The 20,000-nt window shown below is 43.6% G+C and overlaps 3 protein-coding genes across 6 annotated transcripts in view; all 3 read left to right on the top strand.

The window, feature by feature from the left end:
- The window catches only part of erp27 (endoplasmic reticulum protein 27), a 13,174-nt gene extending 3,469 nt beyond the window's left edge, over window positions 1-9,705 (top strand). The window contains 4 exon segments of the mRNA XM_079461366.1: window positions 8,902-9,027; window positions 9,311-9,333; window positions 9,335-9,497; window positions 9,578-9,705. Of these exon segments, the coding sequence (XP_079317492.1) occupies window positions 8,902-9,027; window positions 9,311-9,333; window positions 9,335-9,497; window positions 9,578-9,622 (357 nt within the window). The 3' untranslated portion in view covers window positions 9,623-9,705.
- Window positions 9,706-11,808: 2,103 nt separating this feature from the next.
- Window positions 11,809-13,089, top strand: bglapl (bone gamma-carboxyglutamate (gla) protein, like). The gene is made up of 4 exons (XM_079461142.1): window positions 11,809-11,925; window positions 12,002-12,220; window positions 12,315-12,423; window positions 12,539-13,089. The coding sequence occupies exons 1-4, from the start codon at window positions 11,865-11,867 to the stop codon at window positions 12,639-12,641; spliced, it is 492 nt and encodes a 163-aa protein (XP_079317268.1). The 5' UTR covers window positions 11,809-11,864; the 3' UTR covers window positions 12,642-13,089.
- A 426-nt stretch (window positions 13,090-13,515) lies between these two features.
- Window positions 13,516-20,000, top strand: part of LOC306896145 (target of Myb1 membrane trafficking protein) — a 6,926-nt gene continuing 441 nt past the window's right edge. The window contains exons 1-15 of one of the 4 annotated variants that reach the window (XM_079459849.1): window positions 13,651-13,803; window positions 16,133-16,217; window positions 16,304-16,382; window positions 16,476-16,625; window positions 16,711-16,845; window positions 17,186-17,275; window positions 17,378-17,488; window positions 17,628-17,761; window positions 17,851-17,905; window positions 18,461-18,575; window positions 18,663-18,732; window positions 18,805-18,880; window positions 19,196-19,249; window positions 19,464-19,523; window positions 19,938-19,974. In XM_079459849.1, the coding sequence (XP_079315975.1) occupies window positions 13,752-13,803; window positions 16,133-16,217; window positions 16,304-16,382; window positions 16,476-16,625; window positions 16,711-16,845; window positions 17,186-17,275; window positions 17,378-17,488; window positions 17,628-17,761; window positions 17,851-17,905; window positions 18,461-18,575; window positions 18,663-18,732; window positions 18,805-18,880; window positions 19,196-19,249; window positions 19,464-19,523; window positions 19,938-19,974 (1,303 nt within the window). In that variant the 5' untranslated portion in view covers window positions 13,651-13,751. Of the gene's footprint in view, window positions 13,804-16,132; window positions 16,218-16,303; window positions 16,383-16,475; window positions 16,626-16,710; window positions 16,846-17,185; window positions 17,276-17,374; window positions 17,489-17,627; window positions 17,762-17,850; window positions 17,906-18,460; window positions 18,576-18,662; window positions 18,733-18,804; window positions 18,881-19,195; window positions 19,250-19,463; window positions 19,524-19,937; window positions 19,975-20,000 lie in introns of all 4 variants that reach the window. The other 3 variants (XM_079459848.1, XM_079459850.1, XM_079459851.1) reach the window with 3 other exon arrangements.

The following is a 20,000-nucleotide window of genomic DNA, read 5'->3' as shown; positions in this document are numbered from 1 at the left end:
CATCTTATCTGATTTCCTCCTCTCTTCTCCTCCTCATCATCTTATCTGATTTCCTCCTCTCTTCTCCTCCTCATCCTCTTATCTAATTTCCTCCTCTCGTCTCCTCCTCATCCTCTTATCTGATTTCCTCCTCTCTTCTCCTCTCTTCTCCTCTCCTCTCATCCTCTTATCTGATTTCCTCCTCTCTTCTCCTCCTCATCCTCTTATCTGATTTCCTCCTCTCCTCTCCTCTCCTCTCCTCTCCTCTCCTCTCCTCTCCTCTCCTCTCCTCTCCTCTCCTCTCCTCTCCTCTCCTCTCCTCTCCTCTCCTCTCCTCTCCTCTCCTCTCCTCTCCTCTCCTCTCCTCTCCTCTCCTCTCCCCTCCCCTCTCCTCTCCTCTCCTCTCCTCTCCTCTCATCCTCTTATCTGATTTCCTCCTCTCCTCTCATCCTCATCCTCTTATCTGATTTCCTCCTCTCTTCTTCTCCTCCTCATCATCTTATCTGATTTCATCCTCTCTTCTCCTCCTCATCATCTTATCTGATTTCCTCCTCTCCTCTCTTCTCCTCCTCATCCTCATCCTCTTATCTGATTTCCTCCTCTCTTCTCCTCCTCATCCTCTTATCTGATTTCCTCCTCTCTTCTCCTCCTCATCCTCTTATCTGATTTCCTCCTCTCTTCTCATCCTCATCCTCTTATCTGATTTCCTCCTCTCCTCTCTTCTCCTCCTCATCCTCATCCTCTTATCTGATTTCCTCCTCTCTTCTCCTCCTCATCCTCTTATCTGATTTCCTCCTCTCTTCTCATCCTCATCCTCTTATCTGATTTCTTCCTCTCCTCTCTTCTCCTCCTCATCCTCATCCTCTTATCTGATTTCCTCCTCTCTTCTCCTCCTCATCATCTTATCTGATTTCATCCTCTCTTCTCCTCCTCATCATCTTATCTGATTTCCTCCTCTCCTCTCTTCTCCTCCTCATCCTCATCCTCTTATCTGATTTCCTCCTCTCTTCTCCTCCTCATCCTCTTATCTGATTTCCTCCTCTCTTCTCCTCCTCATCCTCTTATCTGATTTCCTCCTCTCTTCTCATCCTCATCCTCTTATCTGATTTCCTCCTCTCCTCTCTTCTCCTCCTCATCCTCATCCTCTTATCTGATTTCCTCCTCTCTTCTCCTCCTCATCCTCTTATCTGATTTCCTCCTCTCTTCTCATCCTCATCCTCTTATCTGATTTCTTCCTCTCCTCTCTTCTCCTCCTCATCCTCATCCTCTTATCTGATTTCCTCCTCTCTTCTCCTCCTCATCCTCTTATCTGATTTCATCCTCTCTTCTCATCCTCATCATCTTATCTGATTTCCTCCTCTCTTCTCCTCCTCATCCTCTTATCTAATTTCCTCCTCTCGTCTCCTCCTCATCCTCTTATCTGATTTCCTCCTCTCTTCTCCTCTCCTCTCCTCTCCTCTCCTCTCCTCTCCTCTCCTCTCCTCTCCTCTCCTCTCTTCTCATCCTCATCATCTTATCTGATTTCCTCCTCTCTTCTCCTCCTCATCCTCATCCTCTTATCCAATTTCCTCCTCTCCTCTCTTCTCCTCCTCATCCTCATCCTCTTATCTGATTTCCTCCTCTCTTCTCCTCCTCATCATCTTATCTGATTTCATCCTCTCTTCTCCTCCTCATCATCTTATCTGATTTCCTCCTCTCCTCTCTTCTCCTCCTCATCCTCATCCTCTTATCTGATTTCCTCCTCTCTTCTCCTCCTCATCCTCTTATCTGATTTCCTCCTCTCTTCTCATCCTCATCCTCTTATCTGATTTCCTCCTCTCCTCTCTTCTCCTCCTCATCCTCATCCTCTTATCTGATTTCCTCCTCTCTTCTCCTCCTCATCCTCTTATCTGATTTCCTCCTCTCTTCTCATCCTCATCCTCTTATCTGATTTCTTCCTCTCCTCTCTTCTCCTCCTCATCCTCATCCTCTTATCTGATTTCCTCCTCTCTTCTCCTCCTCATCCTCTTATCTGATTTCCTCCTCTCTTCTCCTCCTCATCCTCTTATCTGATTTCCTCCTCTCTTCTCATCCTCATCCTCTTATCTGATTTCCTCCTCTCCTCTCTTCTCCTCCTCATCCTCATCCTCTTATCTGATTTCCTCCTCTCTTCTCCTCCTCATCCTCTTATCTGATTTCCTCCTCTCTTCTCATCCTCATCCTCTTATCTGATTTCTTCCTCTCCTCTCTTCTCCTCCTCATCCTCATCCTCTTATCTGATTTCCTCCTCTCTTCTCCTCCTCATCCTCTTATCTGATTTCATCCTCTCTTCTCATCCTCATCATCTTATCTGATTTCCTCCTCTCTTCTCCTCCTCATCCTCTTATCTAATTTCCTCCTCTCGTCTCCTCCTCATCCTCTTATCTGATTTCCTCCTCTCTTCTCCTCTCCTCTCCTCTCCTCTCCTCTCCTCTCCTCTCCTCTCCTCTCCTCTCCTCTCCTCTCCTCTCTTCTCATCCTCATCATCTTATCTGATTTCCTCCTCTCTTCTCCTCCTCATCCTCATCCTCTTATCCAATTTCCTCCTCTCCTCTCTTCTCCTCCTCATCCTCATCCTCTTATCTGATTTCCTCCTCTCTTCTCCTCCTCATCATCTTATCTGATTTCATCCTCTCTTCTCCTCCTCATCATCTTATCTGATTTCCTCCTCTCCTCTCTTCTCCTCCTCATCCTCATCCTCTTATCTGATTTCCTCCTCTCTTCTCCTCCTCATCCTCTTATCTGATTTCCTCCTCTCTTCTCATCCTCATCCTCTTATCTGATTTCCTCCTCTCCTCTCTTCTCCTCCTCATCCTCATCCTCTTATCTGATTTCCTCCTCTCTTCTCCTCCTCATCCTCTTATCTGATTTCCTCCTCTCTTCTCATCCTCATCCTCTTATCTGATTTCTTCCTCTCCTCTCTTCTCCTCCTCATCCTCATCCTCTTATCTGATTTCCTCCTCTCTTCTCCTCCTCATCCTCTTATCTGATTTCATCCTCTCTTCTCATCCTCATCATCTTATCTGATTTCCTCCTCTCTTCTCCTCCTCATCCTCTTATCTAATTTCCTCCTCTCGTCTCCTCCTCATCCTCTTATCTGATTTCCTCCTCTCTTCTCCTCTCCTCTCCTCTCCTCTCCTCTCCTCTCCTCTCCTCTCCTCTCCTCTCCTCTCCTCTCCTCTCCTCTCCTCTCCTCTCCTCTCCTCTCCTCTCCTCTCCTCTCCTCTCCTCTCCTCTCCTCTCCTCTCCTCTCCTCTCCTCTCCTCTCTTCTCATCCTCATCATCTTATCTGATTTCCTCCTCTCTTCTCCTCCTCATCCTCATCCTCTTATCCAATTTCCTCCTCTCCTCTCTTCTCCTCCTCATCCTCATCCTCTTATCTGATTTCCTCCTCTCTTCTCCTCCTCATCATCTTATCTGATTTCATCCTCTCTTCTCATCCTCATCATCTTATCTGATTTCCTCCTCTCTTCTCCTCCTCATCATCTTATCTGATTTCCTCCTCTCTTCTCCTCCTCATCCTCTTATCTAATTTCCTCCTCTCGTCTCCTCCTCATCCTCTTATCTGATTTCCTCCTCTCTTCTCCTCTCTTCTCCTCTCCTCTCCTCTCATCCTCTTATCTGATTTCCTCCTCTCTTCTCCTCCTCATCCTCTTATCTGATTTCCTCCTCTCCTCTCCTCTCCTCTCCTCTCCTCTCCTCTCCTCTCCTCTCCTCTCCTCTCCTCTCCTCTCCTCTCCTCTCCTCTCCTCTCCTCTCCTCTCCTCTCCTCTCCTCTCCTCTCCTCTCCTCTCCTCTCCTCTCCTCTCCTCTCTTCTCATCCTCATCATCTTATCTGATTTCCTCCTCTCTTCTCCTCCTCATCCTCATCCTCTTATCCAATTTCCTCCTCTCCTCTCTTCTCCTCCTCATCCTCATCCTCTTATCTGATTTCCTCCTCTCTTCTCCTCCTCATCATCTTATCTGATTTCATCCTCTCTTCTCATCCTCATCATCTTATCTGATTTCCTCCTCTCTTCTCCTCCTCATCATCTTATCTGATTTCCTCCTCTCTTCTCCTCCTCATCCTCTTATCTAATTTCCTCCTCTCGTCTCCTCCTCATCCTCTTATCTGATTTCCTCCTCTCTTCTCCTCTCTTCTCCTCTCCTCTCCTCTCATCCTCTTATCTGATTTCCTCCTCTCTTCTCCTCCTCATCCTCTTATCTGATTTCCTCCTCTCCTCTCCTCTCCTCTCCTCTCCTCTCCTCTCCTCTCCTCTCCTCTCCTCTCCTCTCCTCTCCTCTCCTCTCCTCTCCTCTCCTCTCCTCTCATCCTCTTATCTGATTTCATCCTCTCTTCTCATCCTCATCCTCTTATCTGATTTCATCCTCTCTTCTCATCCTCATCCTCTTATCTGATTTCCTCCTCTCCTCTCTTCTCCTCCTCATCCTCATCCTCTTATCTGATTTCCTCCTCTCTTCTCCTCCTCATCATCTTATCTGATTTCCTCCTCTCCTCTCTTCTCCTCCTCATCCTCATCCTCTTATCTGATTTCCTCCTCTCTTCTCCTCCTCATCCTCTTATCTGATTTCCTCCTCTCTTCTCCTCCTCATCCTCTTATCTGATTTCCTCCTCTCCTCTCTTCTCCTCCTCATCCTCATCCTCTTATCTGATTTCCTCCTCTCTTCTCCTCCTCATCCTCTTATCTGATTTCCTCCTCTCCTCTCCTCCTCATCCTCTTATCTGATTTCCTCCTCTCCTCTCCTCTCCTCTCCTCTCCTCTCCTCTCCTCTCCTCTCCTCTCCTCTCCTCTCCTCTCCTCTCCTCTCCTCTCCTCTCCTCTCCTCTCCTCTCCTCTCCTCTCCTCTCCTCTCCTCTCCTCTCCTCTCCTCTCCTCTCCTCTCATCCTCTTATCTGATTTCCTCCTCTCCTCTCCTCCTCATCCTCTCATCTGATTTCCTCCTCTCCTCTCCTCCTCATCCTCTTATCTGATTTCCTCCTCTCCTCTCCTCTCCTCTCCTCTCCTCTCCTCTCCTCTCCTCTCCTCTCCTCTCCTCTCCTCTCCTCTCCTCTCCTCTCCTCTCCTCTCCCCTCTCCTCTCCTCTCCTCTCCTCTCCTCTCATCCTCTTATCTGATTTCCTCCTCTCCTCTCATCCTCATCCTCTTATCTGATTTCCTCCTCTCTTCTCCTCCTCATCATCTTATCTGATTTCATCCTCTCTTCTCCTCCTCATCATCTTATCTGATTTCCTCCTCTCCTCTCTTCTCCTCCTCATCCTCATCCTCTTATCTGATTTCCTCCTCTCTTCTCCTCCTCATCCTCTTATCTGATTTCCTCCTCTCTTCTCATCCTCATCCTCTTATCTGATTTCCTCCTCTCTTCTCCTCCTCATCCTCATCCTCTTATCTGATTTCCTCCTCTCTTCTCCTCCTCATCCTCTTATCTGATTTCCTCCTCTCTTCTCATCCTCATCCTCTTATCTGATTTCCTCCTCTCTTCTCATCCTCATCCTCTTATCTGATTTCTTCCTCTCCTCTCTTCTCCTCCTCATCCTCATCCTCTTATCTGATTTCCTCCTCTCTTCTCCTCCTCATCCTCTTATCTGATTTCATCCTCTCTTCTCATCCTCATCATCTTATCTGATTTCCTCCTCTCTTCTCCTCCTCATCCTCTTATCTGATTTCCTCCTCTCTTCTCATCCTCATCCTCTTATCTGATTTCCTCCTCTCTTCTCATCCTCATCCTCTTATCTGATTTCTTCCTCTCCTCTCTTCTCCTCCTCATCCTCATCCTCTTATCTGATTTCCTCCTCTCTTCTCCTCCTCATCCTCTTATCTGATTTCATCCTCTCTTCTCATCCTCATCATCTTATCTGATTTCCTCCTCTCTTCTCCTCCTCATCCTCTTATCTAATTTCCTCCTCTCGTCTCCTCCTCATCCTCTTATCTGATTTCCTCCTCTCTTCTCCTCTCCTCTCCTCTCCTCTCCTCTCCTCTCCTCTCCTCTCCTCTCCTCTCCTCTCCTCTCCTCTCCTCTCCTCTCCTCTCCTCTCCTCTCCTCTCCTCTCCTCTCCTCTCCTCTCCTCTCCTCTCCTCTCCTCTCCTCTCTTCTCATCCTCATCATCTTATCTGATTTCCTCCTCTCTTCTCCTCCTCATCCTCATCCTCTTATCCAATTTCCTCCTCTCCTCTCTTCTCCTCCTCATCCTCATCCTCTTATCTGATTTCCTCCTCTCTTCTCCTCCTCATCATCTTATCTGATTTCATCCTCTCTTCTCATCCTCATCATCTTATCTGATTTCCTCCTCTCTTCTCCTCCTCATCATCTTATCTGATTTCCTCCTCTCTTCTCCTCCTCATCCTCTTATCTAATTTCCTCCTCTCGTCTCCTCCTCATCCTCTTATCTGATTTCCTCCTCTCTTCTCCTCTCTTCTCCTCTCCTCTCATCCTCTTATCTGATTTCCTCCTCTCTTCTCCTCCTCATCCTCTTATCTGATTTCTCCTCCTCTCCTCTCCTCTCCTCTCCTCTCCTCTCCTCTCCTCTCCTCTCCTCTCCTCTCCTCTCCTCTCCTCTCCTCTCCTCTCCTCTCCTCTCCTCTCCTCTCCTCTCCTCTCCTCTCCTCTCCTCTCCTCTCCTCTCCTCTCCCCTCCCCTCCCCTCCCCTCCCCTCCCCTCCCCTCCCCTCCCCTCCCCTCCCCTCCCCTCCCCTCCCCTCCCCTCTCCTCTCCTCTCCTCTCCTCTCCTCTCCTCTCCTCTCATCCTCTTATCTGATTTCCTCCTCTCCTCTCATCCTCATCCTCTTATCTGATTTCCTCCTCTCTTCTTCTCCTCCTCATCATCTTATCTGATTTCATCCTCTCTTCTCCTCCTCATCATCTTATCTGATTTCCTCCTCTCCTCTCTTCTCCTCCTCATCCTCATCCTCTTATCTGATTTCCTCCTCTCTTCTCCTCCTCATCCTCTTATCTGATTTCCTCCTCTCTTCTCCTCCTCATCCTCTTATCTGATTTCCTCCTCTCTTCTCATCCTCATCCTCTTATCTGATTTCCTCCTCTCCTCTCTTCTCCTCCTCATCCTCATCCTCTTATCTGATTTCCTCCTCTCTTCTCCTCCTCATCCTCTTATCTGATTTCCTCCTCTCTTCTCATCCTCATCCTCTTATCTGATTTCTTCCTCTCCTCTCTTCTCCTCCTCATCCTCATCCTCTTATCTGATTTCCTCCTCTCTTCTCCTCCTCATCATCTTATCTGATTTCATCCTCTCTTCTCCTCCTCATCATCTTATCTGATTTCCTCCTCTCCTCTCTTCTCCTCCTCATCCTCATCCTCTTATCTGATTTCCTCCTCTCTTCTCCTCCTCATCCTCTTATCTGATTTCCTCCTCTCTTCTCCTCCTCATCCTCTTATCTGATTTCCTCCTCTCTTCTCATCCTCATCCTCTTATCTGATTTCCTCCTCTCCTCTCTTCTCCTCCTCATCCTCATCCTCATCCTCTTATCTGATTTCCTCCTCTCTTCTCCTCCTCATCCTCTTATCTGATTTCCTCCTCTCTTCTCATCCTCATCCTCTTATCTGATTTCTTCCTCTCCTCTCTTCTCCTCCTCATCCTCATCCTCTTATCTGATTTCCTCCTCTCTTCTCCTCCTCATCCTCTTATCTGATTTCATCCTCTCTTCTCATCCTCATCATCTTATCTGATTTCCTCCTCTCTTCTCCTCCTCATCCTCTTATCTAATTTCCTCCTCTCGTCTCCTCCTCATCCTCTTATCTGATTTCCTCCTCTCTTCTCCTCTCCTCTCCTCTCCTCTCCTCTCCTCTCCTCTCCTCTCCTCTCCTCTCCTCTCCTCTCCTCTCCTCTCCTCTCCTCTCCTCTCCTCTCCTCTCCTCTCCTCTCCTCTCCTCTCCTCTCCTCTCTTCTCATCCTCATCATCTTATCTGATTTCCTCCTCTCTTCTCCTCCTCATCCTCATCCTCTTATCCAATTTCCTCCTCTCCTCTCTTCTCCTCCTCATCCTCATCCTCTTATCTGATTTCCTCCTCTCTTCTCCTCCTCATCATCTTATCTGATTTCATCCTCTCTTCTCATCCTCATCATCTTATCTGATTTCCTCCTCTCTTCTCCTCCTCATCATCTTATCTGATTTCCTCCTCTCTTCTCCTCCTCATCCTCTTATCTAATTTCCTCCTCTCGTCTCCTCCTCATCCTCTTATCTGATTTCCTCCTCTCTTCTCCTCTCTTCTCCTCTCCTCTCCTCTCATCCTCTTATCTGATTTCCTCCTCTCTTCTCCTCCTCATCCTCTTATCTGATTTCCTCCTCTCCTCTCCTCTCCTCTCCTCTCCTCTCCTCTCCTCTCCTCTCCTCTCCTCTCCTCTCCTCTCCTCTCCTCTCCTCTCCTCTCCTCTCCTCTCCTCTCCTCTCATCCTCTTATCTGATTTCATCCTCTCTTCTCATCCTCATCCTCTTATCTGATTTCATCCTCTCTTCTCATCCTCATCGTCTTATCTGATTTCCTCCTCTCCTCTCCTCTCTTCTCATCCTCATCATCCTATCTGATTTCCTCCTCTCCTCTCTTCTCCTCTCTTCTCCTCTTATCTGATTTCCTCCTCTCTTCTCCTCCTCATCTTCTTATCTGATTTCCTCCTCTCTTCTCCTCCTCATCTTCTCCACTTGCTGCATAAAGTCTTTTAAAGACTTTGTTGCGTTTAAATAGAATAGCAGAGAATGTGTTAAAGTGTGTTAGGGTTAGAGCAGGCGCGAGCAACGCCAAGGTCGTGGGTTTGATATCAGGAATTGTACATACTAAAAAAAACAAATGTATAGTATAATGCCTTGTGACCGCTGTGGATTAAAGCATCTGCCAAATACAAATGATTACAGTGTTTTTCTTGTATGGAATTGTGATGTAATGTTTGTTTGTGTCAGTCTGCGGTGGGTTTGTTTCAGTCGGAGGTGAAGACGCACCTGCTCCTCATGTCCAACAGAGACATGTCTGATTTTAATCAGCTGAAGGAGAGACTCAGGGCTCTCGCACCAAAATATACTGGCAAGGTAATAAAAAGATTACAAAATATATATTTATTGCACATAAGTGACAAAGAGCGATGAGATGAAGTCTCGCTAGTGAGGGTGGTGGTCATATCTGACTGAATTAATCTGACCTTTCACTAGAATTTCAAGGACAAAGTGAGCACACCGTGGCAACCCGGCAAAGCTCTAGATTTATTACATGACAAAAAGTTTTCACGCATCGCGCTGACTAACTATTTTACAAGATGCTAATTTGTATACATTTATGAGATGTGAATAATAATTCATTTTTGTTGTTTTGCAGATGTTGTTTGTGCTGGTAAATGGCTAATGCCCGCGTACTGGAATACTTCAAGCTGAGGTCACGTGACCTGCCCCGCATCGCCATTTATGACGCAGACTCGGACAGAAAATGGCTCATGCCAAAGGGAGAAATCTCTGCTGAGCGTGTGCAGAACTTCTGTGACTCTTACCTGAGTGGAGATCTGCAGGTGAACGTTTACAGTCAGGTTTACAGAAGAAACACACAGCGGCACACAAGGCTTTAACTTTCTGTCTGTCTGTCCCACAGAAGCAGAACGAGGCGGAAACATCTGAAGACAAAACTGAACTCTAATGTGAAGCGTTTATTAAACATGTTTTACTAATCAAAGAGTGGTGAAGTGTTTTTGTGAGCAGGACTCTAGAGTGCATGTGTGCGTTTAACATACTAAATGATGTTTATTTGAAAATGTATAGCATTAGACAAACATCAGATCTGCATGGCCTTTTGAATTCTTCTGTTAGAAAAGATTGTGGTGTGCCAGACTAAAAAATACAGCTTGTTCGCAGAGTTTATAATGTGAACATAAACTTATTTTGAAGTGATCACAAGGTTTCTCATTTCTTTAGTGAAATTTCTTACACATCTATGAAACATTGAGTTGTGAGTTATACGGTCACACGCCTGTCTCTCATTCAACATGTTTCCTTCGGTTTGGGTCATCGCAGGGTTCATATGGAGAGTGAATGTCCAGACTGCCGCTCACTTCTGCTAAAAACATTACAGACTAAAACCAGAAAAACCTTCACTGTAATTATTTTGTGACTCTCTGTTTTGGAATTTGGTCGACGTACAGCTCAGAAATACTCAAACTATCTATACAGCTTGTTTTATATAACACATACACACACACGCTGTGGTTTGTTTGTGGTGCCTGCAATGATGGTGGATCCCAGTTTAACCACTGAACTACATGAACTCTCTGTCTCTCTCACTCTCTCTCTCTCTCTCTCTCTCTCTCTCTAATCAGATTATTGAAAGTGCGGGTTATATTAAGTCCTCTGGAGGTTCTGCGTTCCGCGGTTTTCTGTCACCTGCCTTTAGCGCTGAGAAAAAGCAACAAACATAGAAAATATTCATCCACACAACAGTGCAAATTATATGGTGGACTGGACAGTATTGAACAGAGTTCAGCTGTATTTCTGTAAAAAGGACGCAGTACCAGACATTGAAATTACACAGCAGATGAGCCAAACAAGTCTCTCACTTTCTATGGCAGACATACACAAACATACACTGAGGTCAAGAGAGGCAAGAGAGGAGCTGGTGTTTGTCACATCTATATCCTGTGAGACGTGGACATAAACACACAGCAATCATTCAAGTACTCAGTTTCTGCTGATCTCATATTAATCTTAAGGCATACGTCGGATCTTAGACGACTATTTCATTTGAGTTTTGTACATTCTGCACGTTCACACCGATTGCACACCAAAACACAGACATATGACTCAGTTTGACTTACCTCGTGCTGTTCATGTCCGGCATCTTTTAGCACTGGGACCGCTCCATCTATCACTTTCAAACCACAGCACTGATAATCTTGAAGGTCAGTGGGTCTCGCTTGTCGTTGGCGGCTCTTTCCTGGGATGATGGCCAATAAAAGGAATAAGATCCCTGTGATCTTACGTTTTTAACAAGTTGACCATGTTAAGCATGAGAAACCACGTTTAACAGTGTAAAGAAGTCAGAATGCATGACATAGCAGGATACCCCATCTTTAAGTTTACTATTGTGCTAAAAACACAGATGGAGAATCCCAAATGTTAATGTTGTGTTTAATAATTCCTTACTTTGAAAATAAACAAATCTTTCTAGTAATTCTATGAGATATGAGCGTGGCTGGATTGTGTAGGATAGACCAAATAAGGCTCAGTTGTGTGTTTACAGCTGTTTCATTTTTAAAAACTTTATTTCACATCCGGTGGGCCTTGCTCGATGGGCCTGTGATTGAAGTGGGGAATTATGGGGGATCCCAGTAAACACTAATGAGACGTTGCACATGTGTGACCCACATTGTGTTTACTGAGCTGTTTGTGTTTATTTCATATGATGGCTGTACACCTGCTGCGGTGATAACAGTACAGACACATATAAAACTGAGCCGTTTCTCACATTGAGTTTAATCCAAGAACATTTCGACTCTGGAATGAAATAAATTGACCATCGAAGAAAAATATACGTTATACATTTAGAAGCATCGCCTACATATTCCCACAGATATGGCCAGCGTTCAGAAGGCTGTGGAGTCTGTAATGAGTTCTTCATAATGGGGTTTTGGCTCAATTTCACACATTTAGGTGCATGTGTGTATCCGTTTGCCAGCTTGTGGTTTCTGGAGCTCGACTCTGTGTGTGTGTTGATGTTGGAATGCAGCGAGGGGCATGAACGTTACTCGATTCTCAAACCAATCACAAACTCTAGCAGGACAGTGTGGGGGTGAAGGATGGAGTATAAACACGCCGGTGAACAGACGGACAGAAGACAAACGAACATCATCTGCTGAGAAGATTCTGAAGAGAGATTCTGAGGAGCCATGAAGACTTTGACTGTCTTGAGCTTGTGCGCTCTGCTGTCTGTCTGCACGTCTATGGGAGGTGAGACACATGTCTGTAGATATGTCTGTTGATATATGATCGAGGGCTCTTAACAGTTTGCTGCACGTGTGTCTAGTGTACACAGAAGCTGACGCTGCTGTCGAACCTCCGGCTGATATGGTGGCGTCTCCGACTGCTTCTCCTGATTCTCCCTCATCGTCCTCATCTGCCTCAGATTCTGATTCCACCTCCTCCTCATCAGAGTCTGATTCAGCGTCTGATTCCACATCTGATTCTGCATCTGATTCCACCTCAGACTCGTCCTCTTCGGAGTCAAACTCGGCCAGTGCTGAAGGTGAGACACAAGCGGTGACTCTGTGTTGTGTGTGTGTTTTGTGGTCATAGATGAACTGTTGATCAGTACAATCAAAGGTTTGATGTTTTCTCAGGAACTCCTGCCAATCATGTGCTGATGAAGAGAGATGTGGCTGCAAGACTTCTGCGACGCAGGAGAGCCGGAGCCAACGCAGCTGATCTGAGTCCTCAACAACTGGAGAGGTGAACACACACACACACACACACACACACACACATACACATACACACACACACACCCTTTAATGGTGTTTTGTAGACAGTTGGCTATAAACACTATCACATTTTGTGTTTTCAGTTTGAGAGAAGTGTGTGAGGTGAATCTGGGATGTGAACACATGGCTGAAACTGCCGGGATCATTGCAGCTTATACAGCATATTACGGACCAATCCCATATTAACACACATGACTGACCAACAAACTGCAGAGTGAGAAAAAATGACAATATTGAGCTTTGTGTTTTTATCAGTGTGTGTTGAAGAGGAGATCATCATAGTGGAGATATGGATATAAACAACTGTGTGTGTGTGTGTGTGTGCGCGCGTGTGCGTGTGTTTGTTTGTTTGATGTTGTAGTTCATTAGAAACATTATATAGATTCTTGAAGAAGTTTATTGTTTTTGTGAAGAAAACTTTCCTCTTCACAATGAAAGTTGCTGTTAGTGTTTAACACATTTATTCTGTATTGTGCTTTATACATCACCTGATCATTGTCAATAATCATTCAGACTGTCTTTATGGTGAACATAATAGTTGTATAGAACATACTTTAATAAAATGAATTAAGTCTCTGACTGTTGTTTTGTATTTTTATTGTTTGTTTTACAAATATATTAAATTGCTGAAATGAATTACAATTGTCGACATTAATCGATTTATGAGCAATTTAACTACACCGATTTATATCAAACCAAATGCTAATTGTAAAAAGGTCATTTCACACTCACAAGAAAGAGGAAAGTGATGCTCGAGAAATTCATCCCATACAATAGACTGAAAATCATTTAGTCCTATAACTCAACTCATCTTCTCCCGAGTCTGCAAAACTGCAAACACACAACCCGTTTAAACAGATAAAACTCTGTTTGCTTACAAAACTCTCATATATTACACACATCATTCAAAACAAACAACACGTGTGTTTCATTGGGAAATTCTTCACTCACATACAGACACAAAGTTCTCCGGTCGGTGTGAAAACACCTTTCACTTCTGAACATCAGAGATATAAACACCAAGATTTGTTTCATAGATTATTTATGTGTTTACATAACTGCAGAAGTTGCGCATTTATCACATCTGTGTGTAGTGTTCCTGTTCAACGTCTGTTTAATCTCCAAGAGATGTGTGATGTGCTGCATGTTGTGTACGAGAGAAAATGACTTCAACTCTATCAGAAGTCGGATCGATGAGTCTGATATCGATTGATCGCACTTTCGCTCGAGCGCGCGTTCATAGTTCAGTCATTTCTGTTGATGTGAACGCGCCGCGCGTCACAGGTTTCAGCAGAGATGGAGTTTCTCATCGGCGGTCCGTTCTCGTCTTCTGTCGGTCAGAGGATTCGTAAGTATTGAACTTTACATTCTTTGTACTTATATAAACTATCATGTGAGCGTTGTTGTTGTTTTTGCTGCGCGTGGGAGAAATGCGGCGTCTTTCTCGTTGATGCGGGATGCAAAATAAAGTAAAGATTTATGGGCGTTGATCAGACGTTTATATGTATAATCCAGACAGATTTACTAAATCAATGTTTAAAAGTGGAAATAAAGTTCTCGTGTCATGCGACAGTCGCGTTTAAACATCAGTGAGGCGAACAGTCAAAGTTCATTCTGTTCGGAGGAGTCACGCAACTTCCTCTTTTCAATCTTTATCTCTTTATCATCTCTTTCTGTTTTCTGTTGAGTTTTTCCTCCTCAAGCAAATGAACCTCAGAAGCGCATAAAGCAGCTGACGGTCACATGAACGCGCGTGCGTGTGCGCGTGCTTTCACAGAGGTGAACTCTTGTTTGCTGTGATCACGTGCTTCACGTTAACAGCGTCATTATTTACTATGGGCTGGACACACTGGATTTTAATCTTTATCATTTTTAAACACACAGAGTACTGCAGGGATAGGGATCATGTTAAAAATAAAATGATCTTAATTTAAAAAAATATATAATATTTTTAAACTAAATTCACAATTTCACAGAATGAGGATTTTGAGAATAAAGGTGGATTGTTTGCCATCGTTTCAACCAAATTTCTCAGACAAATACAAGTTAAACTAGGATTATTATAGCAAACCCGTGGTTTTATTTCTGGTTTCCATAGTTGAACTATAGTGTTTTTGTTATATTAACACTAGTTGAACACAAATGTCCTTCCAGCTGAAAGTGCTGCTGTGCTTTGCCTTTATATTCTGAGCTTCCCTGAATATTCAGTAGGTTTCAGTATTAGAAAGGTCTCTGAATCTGTTCACAAAATTGCAACTTTGTTCTTAAAATATTATGACTTAAGCTTGCAGTGTTGTTTTATTTTGAACATGGCCATGATCCTCTTTTGCACATTGTATTTGGATCATTACAAAAATAAACTCTCTGGTCAACAAACATTTATGAAACTACGAACATACTTTTTTCTGTCAAGGTTATCTTGAACACAGCTTGAAGCCTAAATACCATCAACAGAAATCAAAACCAAACATTTGTTATGAATGAACCACACCACAGTCGCCACCACCAACTTTTACACTTCTCTAGGTTTCGTGATTCTAGGTTTTCAATATAAGGGTCCAACGAGGATTATATATACATATAACACCACATACTGTATACATTACTCAAATAAACAACCAAGAAAGAATATGCAGATGCAGAATAAAGAAAAGTTGTTGTAATTCAGATTAATATCACATTAATCGATCGACATGCAACATTTATAATTCAAAGTGACAACAACAGCCACAGATCCATATAATAAACGCGAGTCATTATTGAGTAGAAGGAATAACTTGATATGATGTTTCCCTGCCGTTCATTCTGATAAGCACCAGTGCTGTCAGTTCTGTGCATGACTGCCTGTTCATTTATTACATCCACAATATGTGTAAAATTCATCATAAAAATACTGCTGCGTCTGTAAAAGAGCTTCCAGGTACACGTTTGAACAATGAATAAGGCTGAGCTACAGTAACTCTATCTGCCCGTCGTCTTTCCAGGGCTCTAAAACTACAGTCAGCTCTCTATAACCAGGTGCAGAAAAAGAAAACAGCACATCATCATGATTGCTTTCTAAAGTATGCTGTCATTGGTGTGAAGTGCTTTCATTTTGCTGGAGGTAAACAACTAGTTAACAGTGTGACGAGGGGTGAACGCAGACAAACGTTTTACTATGTCTTGTATCGCTCCAGCATCATATTATGTAAGCTGCATTTAAAACAAAGAATGGCAAAGATGTCATGTTAATGCACACACCTTTATGTCTCTCTGCCGCTGTGAACTGAAGAATTCTAGAATTATATCATTTTATTTCATTAACACTGCATATAGGAATTTATAGTGTGTCTGATATTTGACCTGTGTTTTGACTTGCATAAGCTTTTATGTTTTGCTTCTAGTCAATGCTTGTACAGCTGCTGTGTAACAATGACAATTGTAAAAAGCCCTATATAAATAAAGCTGACTTGACTTGGCTTGAAGAATGCGCTAAATAATGCACACTGCAGGCGTTTTCAAAATAAGAGTTTTAAAGAGGACTAAAGTGATCTCGAATTCCTGTTCAGATGACATAATTACTCACAATTGTTTAGCTTGAACTGTAGGGTGGCTAAAGCTAAAGGGTTCTTTGTCATTCCTGCGGCACTCTGGTAATCTGGTCTTACATTGTGTTTTTATGGTCATTCATGTGTCAGAAAAAGCCACAAGCGCTGCCCTGCAGGCGGAGGACTGGAGTCTTAACCTGGAGATCTGTGACATCATCAATGAGACGGATGACGGGTAAGAACTTACTGAAAGGAAACCACTTGTTCTTTTTCTTCCCTCCGTTCTCTTGTTGAGTCTGAAGGTTTCTGCTGTTTCCTCAGGCCCAAAGATGCAGTGAAAGCTTTAAAGAAGAGGATGGTGGGGAACAAGAACTTCAGGGAAGTGATGTTGGCTCTGACAGTAAGTGTGATAACGCGCCACCATAACATCACTTCCTTTACGAGCAGATGTCTGTTTGCGTGGTGATCATCTGCTGCTTTTGTGTGTTTTCAGGTTCTTGAGACGTGTGTGAAAAATTGTGGCCATCGCTTTCATACGCACGTGTGTAGTAAAGAGTTTGTGGAGGGTGTTTTGGTCCGAGCAATATTTCCCAAAAACAACCCACCCATGATCCTTCACGACAGGGTGCTGAACCTCATTCAGGTGCGTGTCACACTACATGTCTGTCATCGCGGCGGCTGGCGGTCGCACTTACTTCTCTCTCGGTTTCTTCGGCTGTGTGTCTCAGGCATGGGCCGGAGCCTTCCGGAACGTTCCGTCTCTTGCTGGAGTTGTAAATGTGTATGAAGATTTGAGGCGCAGAGGGCTGGAGTTTCCCATGACAGATCTAGACTCTCTCTCTCCCATCCACACGCCCAACAGAGTAAACCTCTCTGATCCTGATGAATCAGACTCTGGGGCCGGATTCACAAAATATTCTTAAGAAGAAAATTACACTTAACGCACATATTTAGTCTTAAATTCGAAATTAAGAAAAATGTTGGGGATGTTTTGTACTTCTTAGGACATTTCTTTAAAAAAATCTTAAAATTGCATGTGTCACTTTATACTTTTGGAAAACAAGCAACATGCTTATGAACTTCCTATAACTCATATTTAGTTTTGTCTTACGATCAATTTAGTGAATCCGGCCCCTGGTCTGCAAATTTCCGGTTGTGTGCGTCTGATCTCTGTCTGATCTCCGTCTTAATGATCTCACACAGAGTGTTCCAGAGAACGGCTCTGCGTCTGGTACAGACACCCTGTCCTCACCATCACAAAACTCTTCACAGAGCCCAGATTCACCCGCACCGGTATTTCACATGTTATAGGCCGCTCAGACTGGGGTGGTCAGTAGTTTTTAGGGGTCAGTGGTTTGGGTCAATATGAGTGTGTTGGTTTCCCTCCAAAAGCAGAAACTGAGATCAGAGCTGGATCTTGTCAAAGGTAATCTTACCATCATGACTGAGATGTTAAATCAACTGAAACCAGGAGAAACTTCAGCATCAGATACTGAACTACTGCAGGTGTGTTTGTTCGTCTGTGCGTGCGCATGTGTGTGTGTTTGCGTGTGTGTTTTCTGTCATAGTTTTTTGTTATATTTATTGTTCTTGATGAAACGCATTGTTGTTTTGTGTGTGTGTGTGTGTGTGTGTGTGTGAGCAGCAGTTGTTTTTAGTGTGTAAGCAGATGCAGCAGAGGATTGTGGAGCTGATTCCTAATCTTTCAGATGAGGAGATGACCGCGGAACTTCTGCTGCTGAATGATGATCTGAACAACATCTTCATTCGATATGAGAGGTGCTGCAACAATCACAGGAGTCTGCTGCATCATCACAATTCAGATTTAGATGTGTTAACCTTACCTCTCTGTCTCTCTCTGTATAAAGGTTTGATAGATTGAATAAGATGCCACGACGAGACACAGAACATCTAGAGTCACAGGTTATTTATGTTTATTGAAAAAGGCTCAATGCTTTAATAGTGTTTAAGTGTACTTTACAGTGAAACGAACACTTAAAGAGATGAAAATTCTGGCATGAATGACTCTCCCTCAAGTCGTTCGACAACCCTGGACCTCCGTTTATCCTCAGAACCGACATCGTTTGATCAGGTCCATTGAAATAGTCCATGTGGTTGAACCTTAATTATATAAATTTTGACAACGAGGACTTTTTGTGCACAAACAAACAAAAATAAACAATAATCACAAAAAGATAAACAATAATCACTTTATATAATTAAGGCTGAACAACTGACATGGATGAATTCTAAGATGTCTTTACCCCCTGTGAAAGTTGGTTGCGTCGCAGTCAATGGCGAGTCCCAAAGCTCCCGGCTCTTCAAAACTATCTTTATTTGCGTTCTGAAGATAAACGGAGGTCCGGTTGGGTTGTCAAACGACTTGGAGTAATTCATTTTCATTTATGTATTTGGCAGAGAAGCTTTTTGAACATGGAATTTATTTAAACGATTATATTTGATTTCTTTAAACCGAAGGATACAGGAAACCTTATTGATCTTAGTCCTGTGTCACCATCAACCAATCAGAATACACCTTCAGCTGTCAATCAACATGCGGCTCACATTCCGCCGCCCCACACAAACAGTTCAAGTGAGAAATATATGACTTCACTGTGATATTACATTTGATATAGCATGAGAACGACAGACCACCTCTCTCTGTGTCTCTCCGTCTCAGTGCATGAGGATGAGGAGTTTGATATGTTTGCTCAAACCAGAAGCAGCTCTCTGGCTGAACAGAGAAAGAGGTATTTATTCACTTTTAAACCGAAGTAAGCAGCTCCTGTGAGTGCATTAAAATGAGCTGTGTGTGTGTGTAGTGTGAGGTATGAGGATCCTGGAGCTGTGGAAGGTCTCGCTGAAGCACTGGACACACAGCTGCAGGTCACCGCAGGGGTCAGTACACAGACAATCAATAAAGGAATGTTCCAGATTCATCTCTATCAGCTTTAAGCTCAGGCTTTTGCACCAGTGTGTTTATATGCTGTTATATGTTGTGTGGCCTGTGTATAACGTGCATTTTGTTTCTAGTCGGAGAGGTGAGCATGATTTTCTGCTGTGGTATATTTCATATTGATGGAACTTCAGAACACTGATGTGGATGTTACACACACTCACTGTTTGTGTGCTGTTGGTGTTTCACCACAGTTACTAATCAACTAACCCTTAGTGTGTGTGTGTGTGTGTGTGTGTTTGTGTTTGTCTGTGAAGGACGCCGACAGCAGCTGGGTGCGTCAGTCTCAGTGGATTTACTCTGAGAATCTGGTGTGTTTTTAACATGTATTTATTCATGAACACAACACAAGAGTTTCTGTCGGCTGTAGAGTTAATGACTGATGAAGCTTCTTGTGTTTCTGTGTGTTCATGTGTCACTAACATCTATCCAATATTATTATTTTACACACACGCACGCATGTTCATCTGACACATTCACATGAAAATCTTGTTTTCTAATTGTTGTTGTTTTGTGTTCTGTCAGACTCCGGCTCCACACAGCTCTGTCATGGAGGATATTGAAAGCTGGCTGTCCAAAGAATCGGTAAAGAAAATCTTTTGACACACTGAAAGCACATCAGTACAGGTCAATGAAAGAAGTAACAGTGCCATCTGTCGACTCAAGCTGAAGACAGCGACACTAGAATCCAGTTTGTTTAATAGGAGCATTGTGTAGTGTGTAGTGCTCAGGACGTCATGTGTACTGGAACCATCGTCATACATGTGACGTGTGAACGTGTGCTCACATGATTTCACTACACGTTTAATCCAGTTTAGTATAAAACCGCTTTAGAAAGAATAAATGTTAGAAATGTTGATATTATGTAATGAGCATTGTGGGAGAAAAGTTTTGGTGTTATCTGCACATTTTAGTGCATCGTGTGTGATGTACAGCAGAAAGAGCAGATGTTTCCTTCACAACAGAGCAATTGGTGATATTTCTGATGATATTTTTCAGCCGGATGTTGAAGATGCTGAGGGTGTGACCAGTGAAGGTAAGAATCCGATCAGTCACTCGATA

This window comes from Barbatula barbatula (genome assembly GCF_947034865.1).
Source record: "Barbatula barbatula genome assembly, chromosome: 7".
NCBI lineage: Eukaryota > Metazoa > Chordata > Actinopteri > Cypriniformes > Nemacheilidae > Barbatula > Barbatula barbatula.
The sequence above is the reverse complement of the archived record's forward strand: the minus strand, read 5'-3'. Positions and strand labels throughout refer to the sequence as shown.

Excerpts from the sequence above, each read along its gene's own strand:
- bglapl (XM_079461142.1), top strand. The coding sequence starts at position 11,865 with ATGAAGACTTTGACTGTCTTGAGCTTGTGCGCTCTGCTGTCTGTCTGC. Across the intron at positions 11,926-12,001 it reads TGTCTGCACGTCTATGGGAG|TGTACACAGAAGCTGACGCT; the intron begins GTGAGACACATG and ends ACGTGTGTCTAG. Across the intron at positions 12,424-12,538 it reads AGTCCTCAACAACTGGAGAG|TTTGAGAGAAGTGTGTGAGG; the intron begins GTGAACACACAC and ends TTGTGTTTTCAG.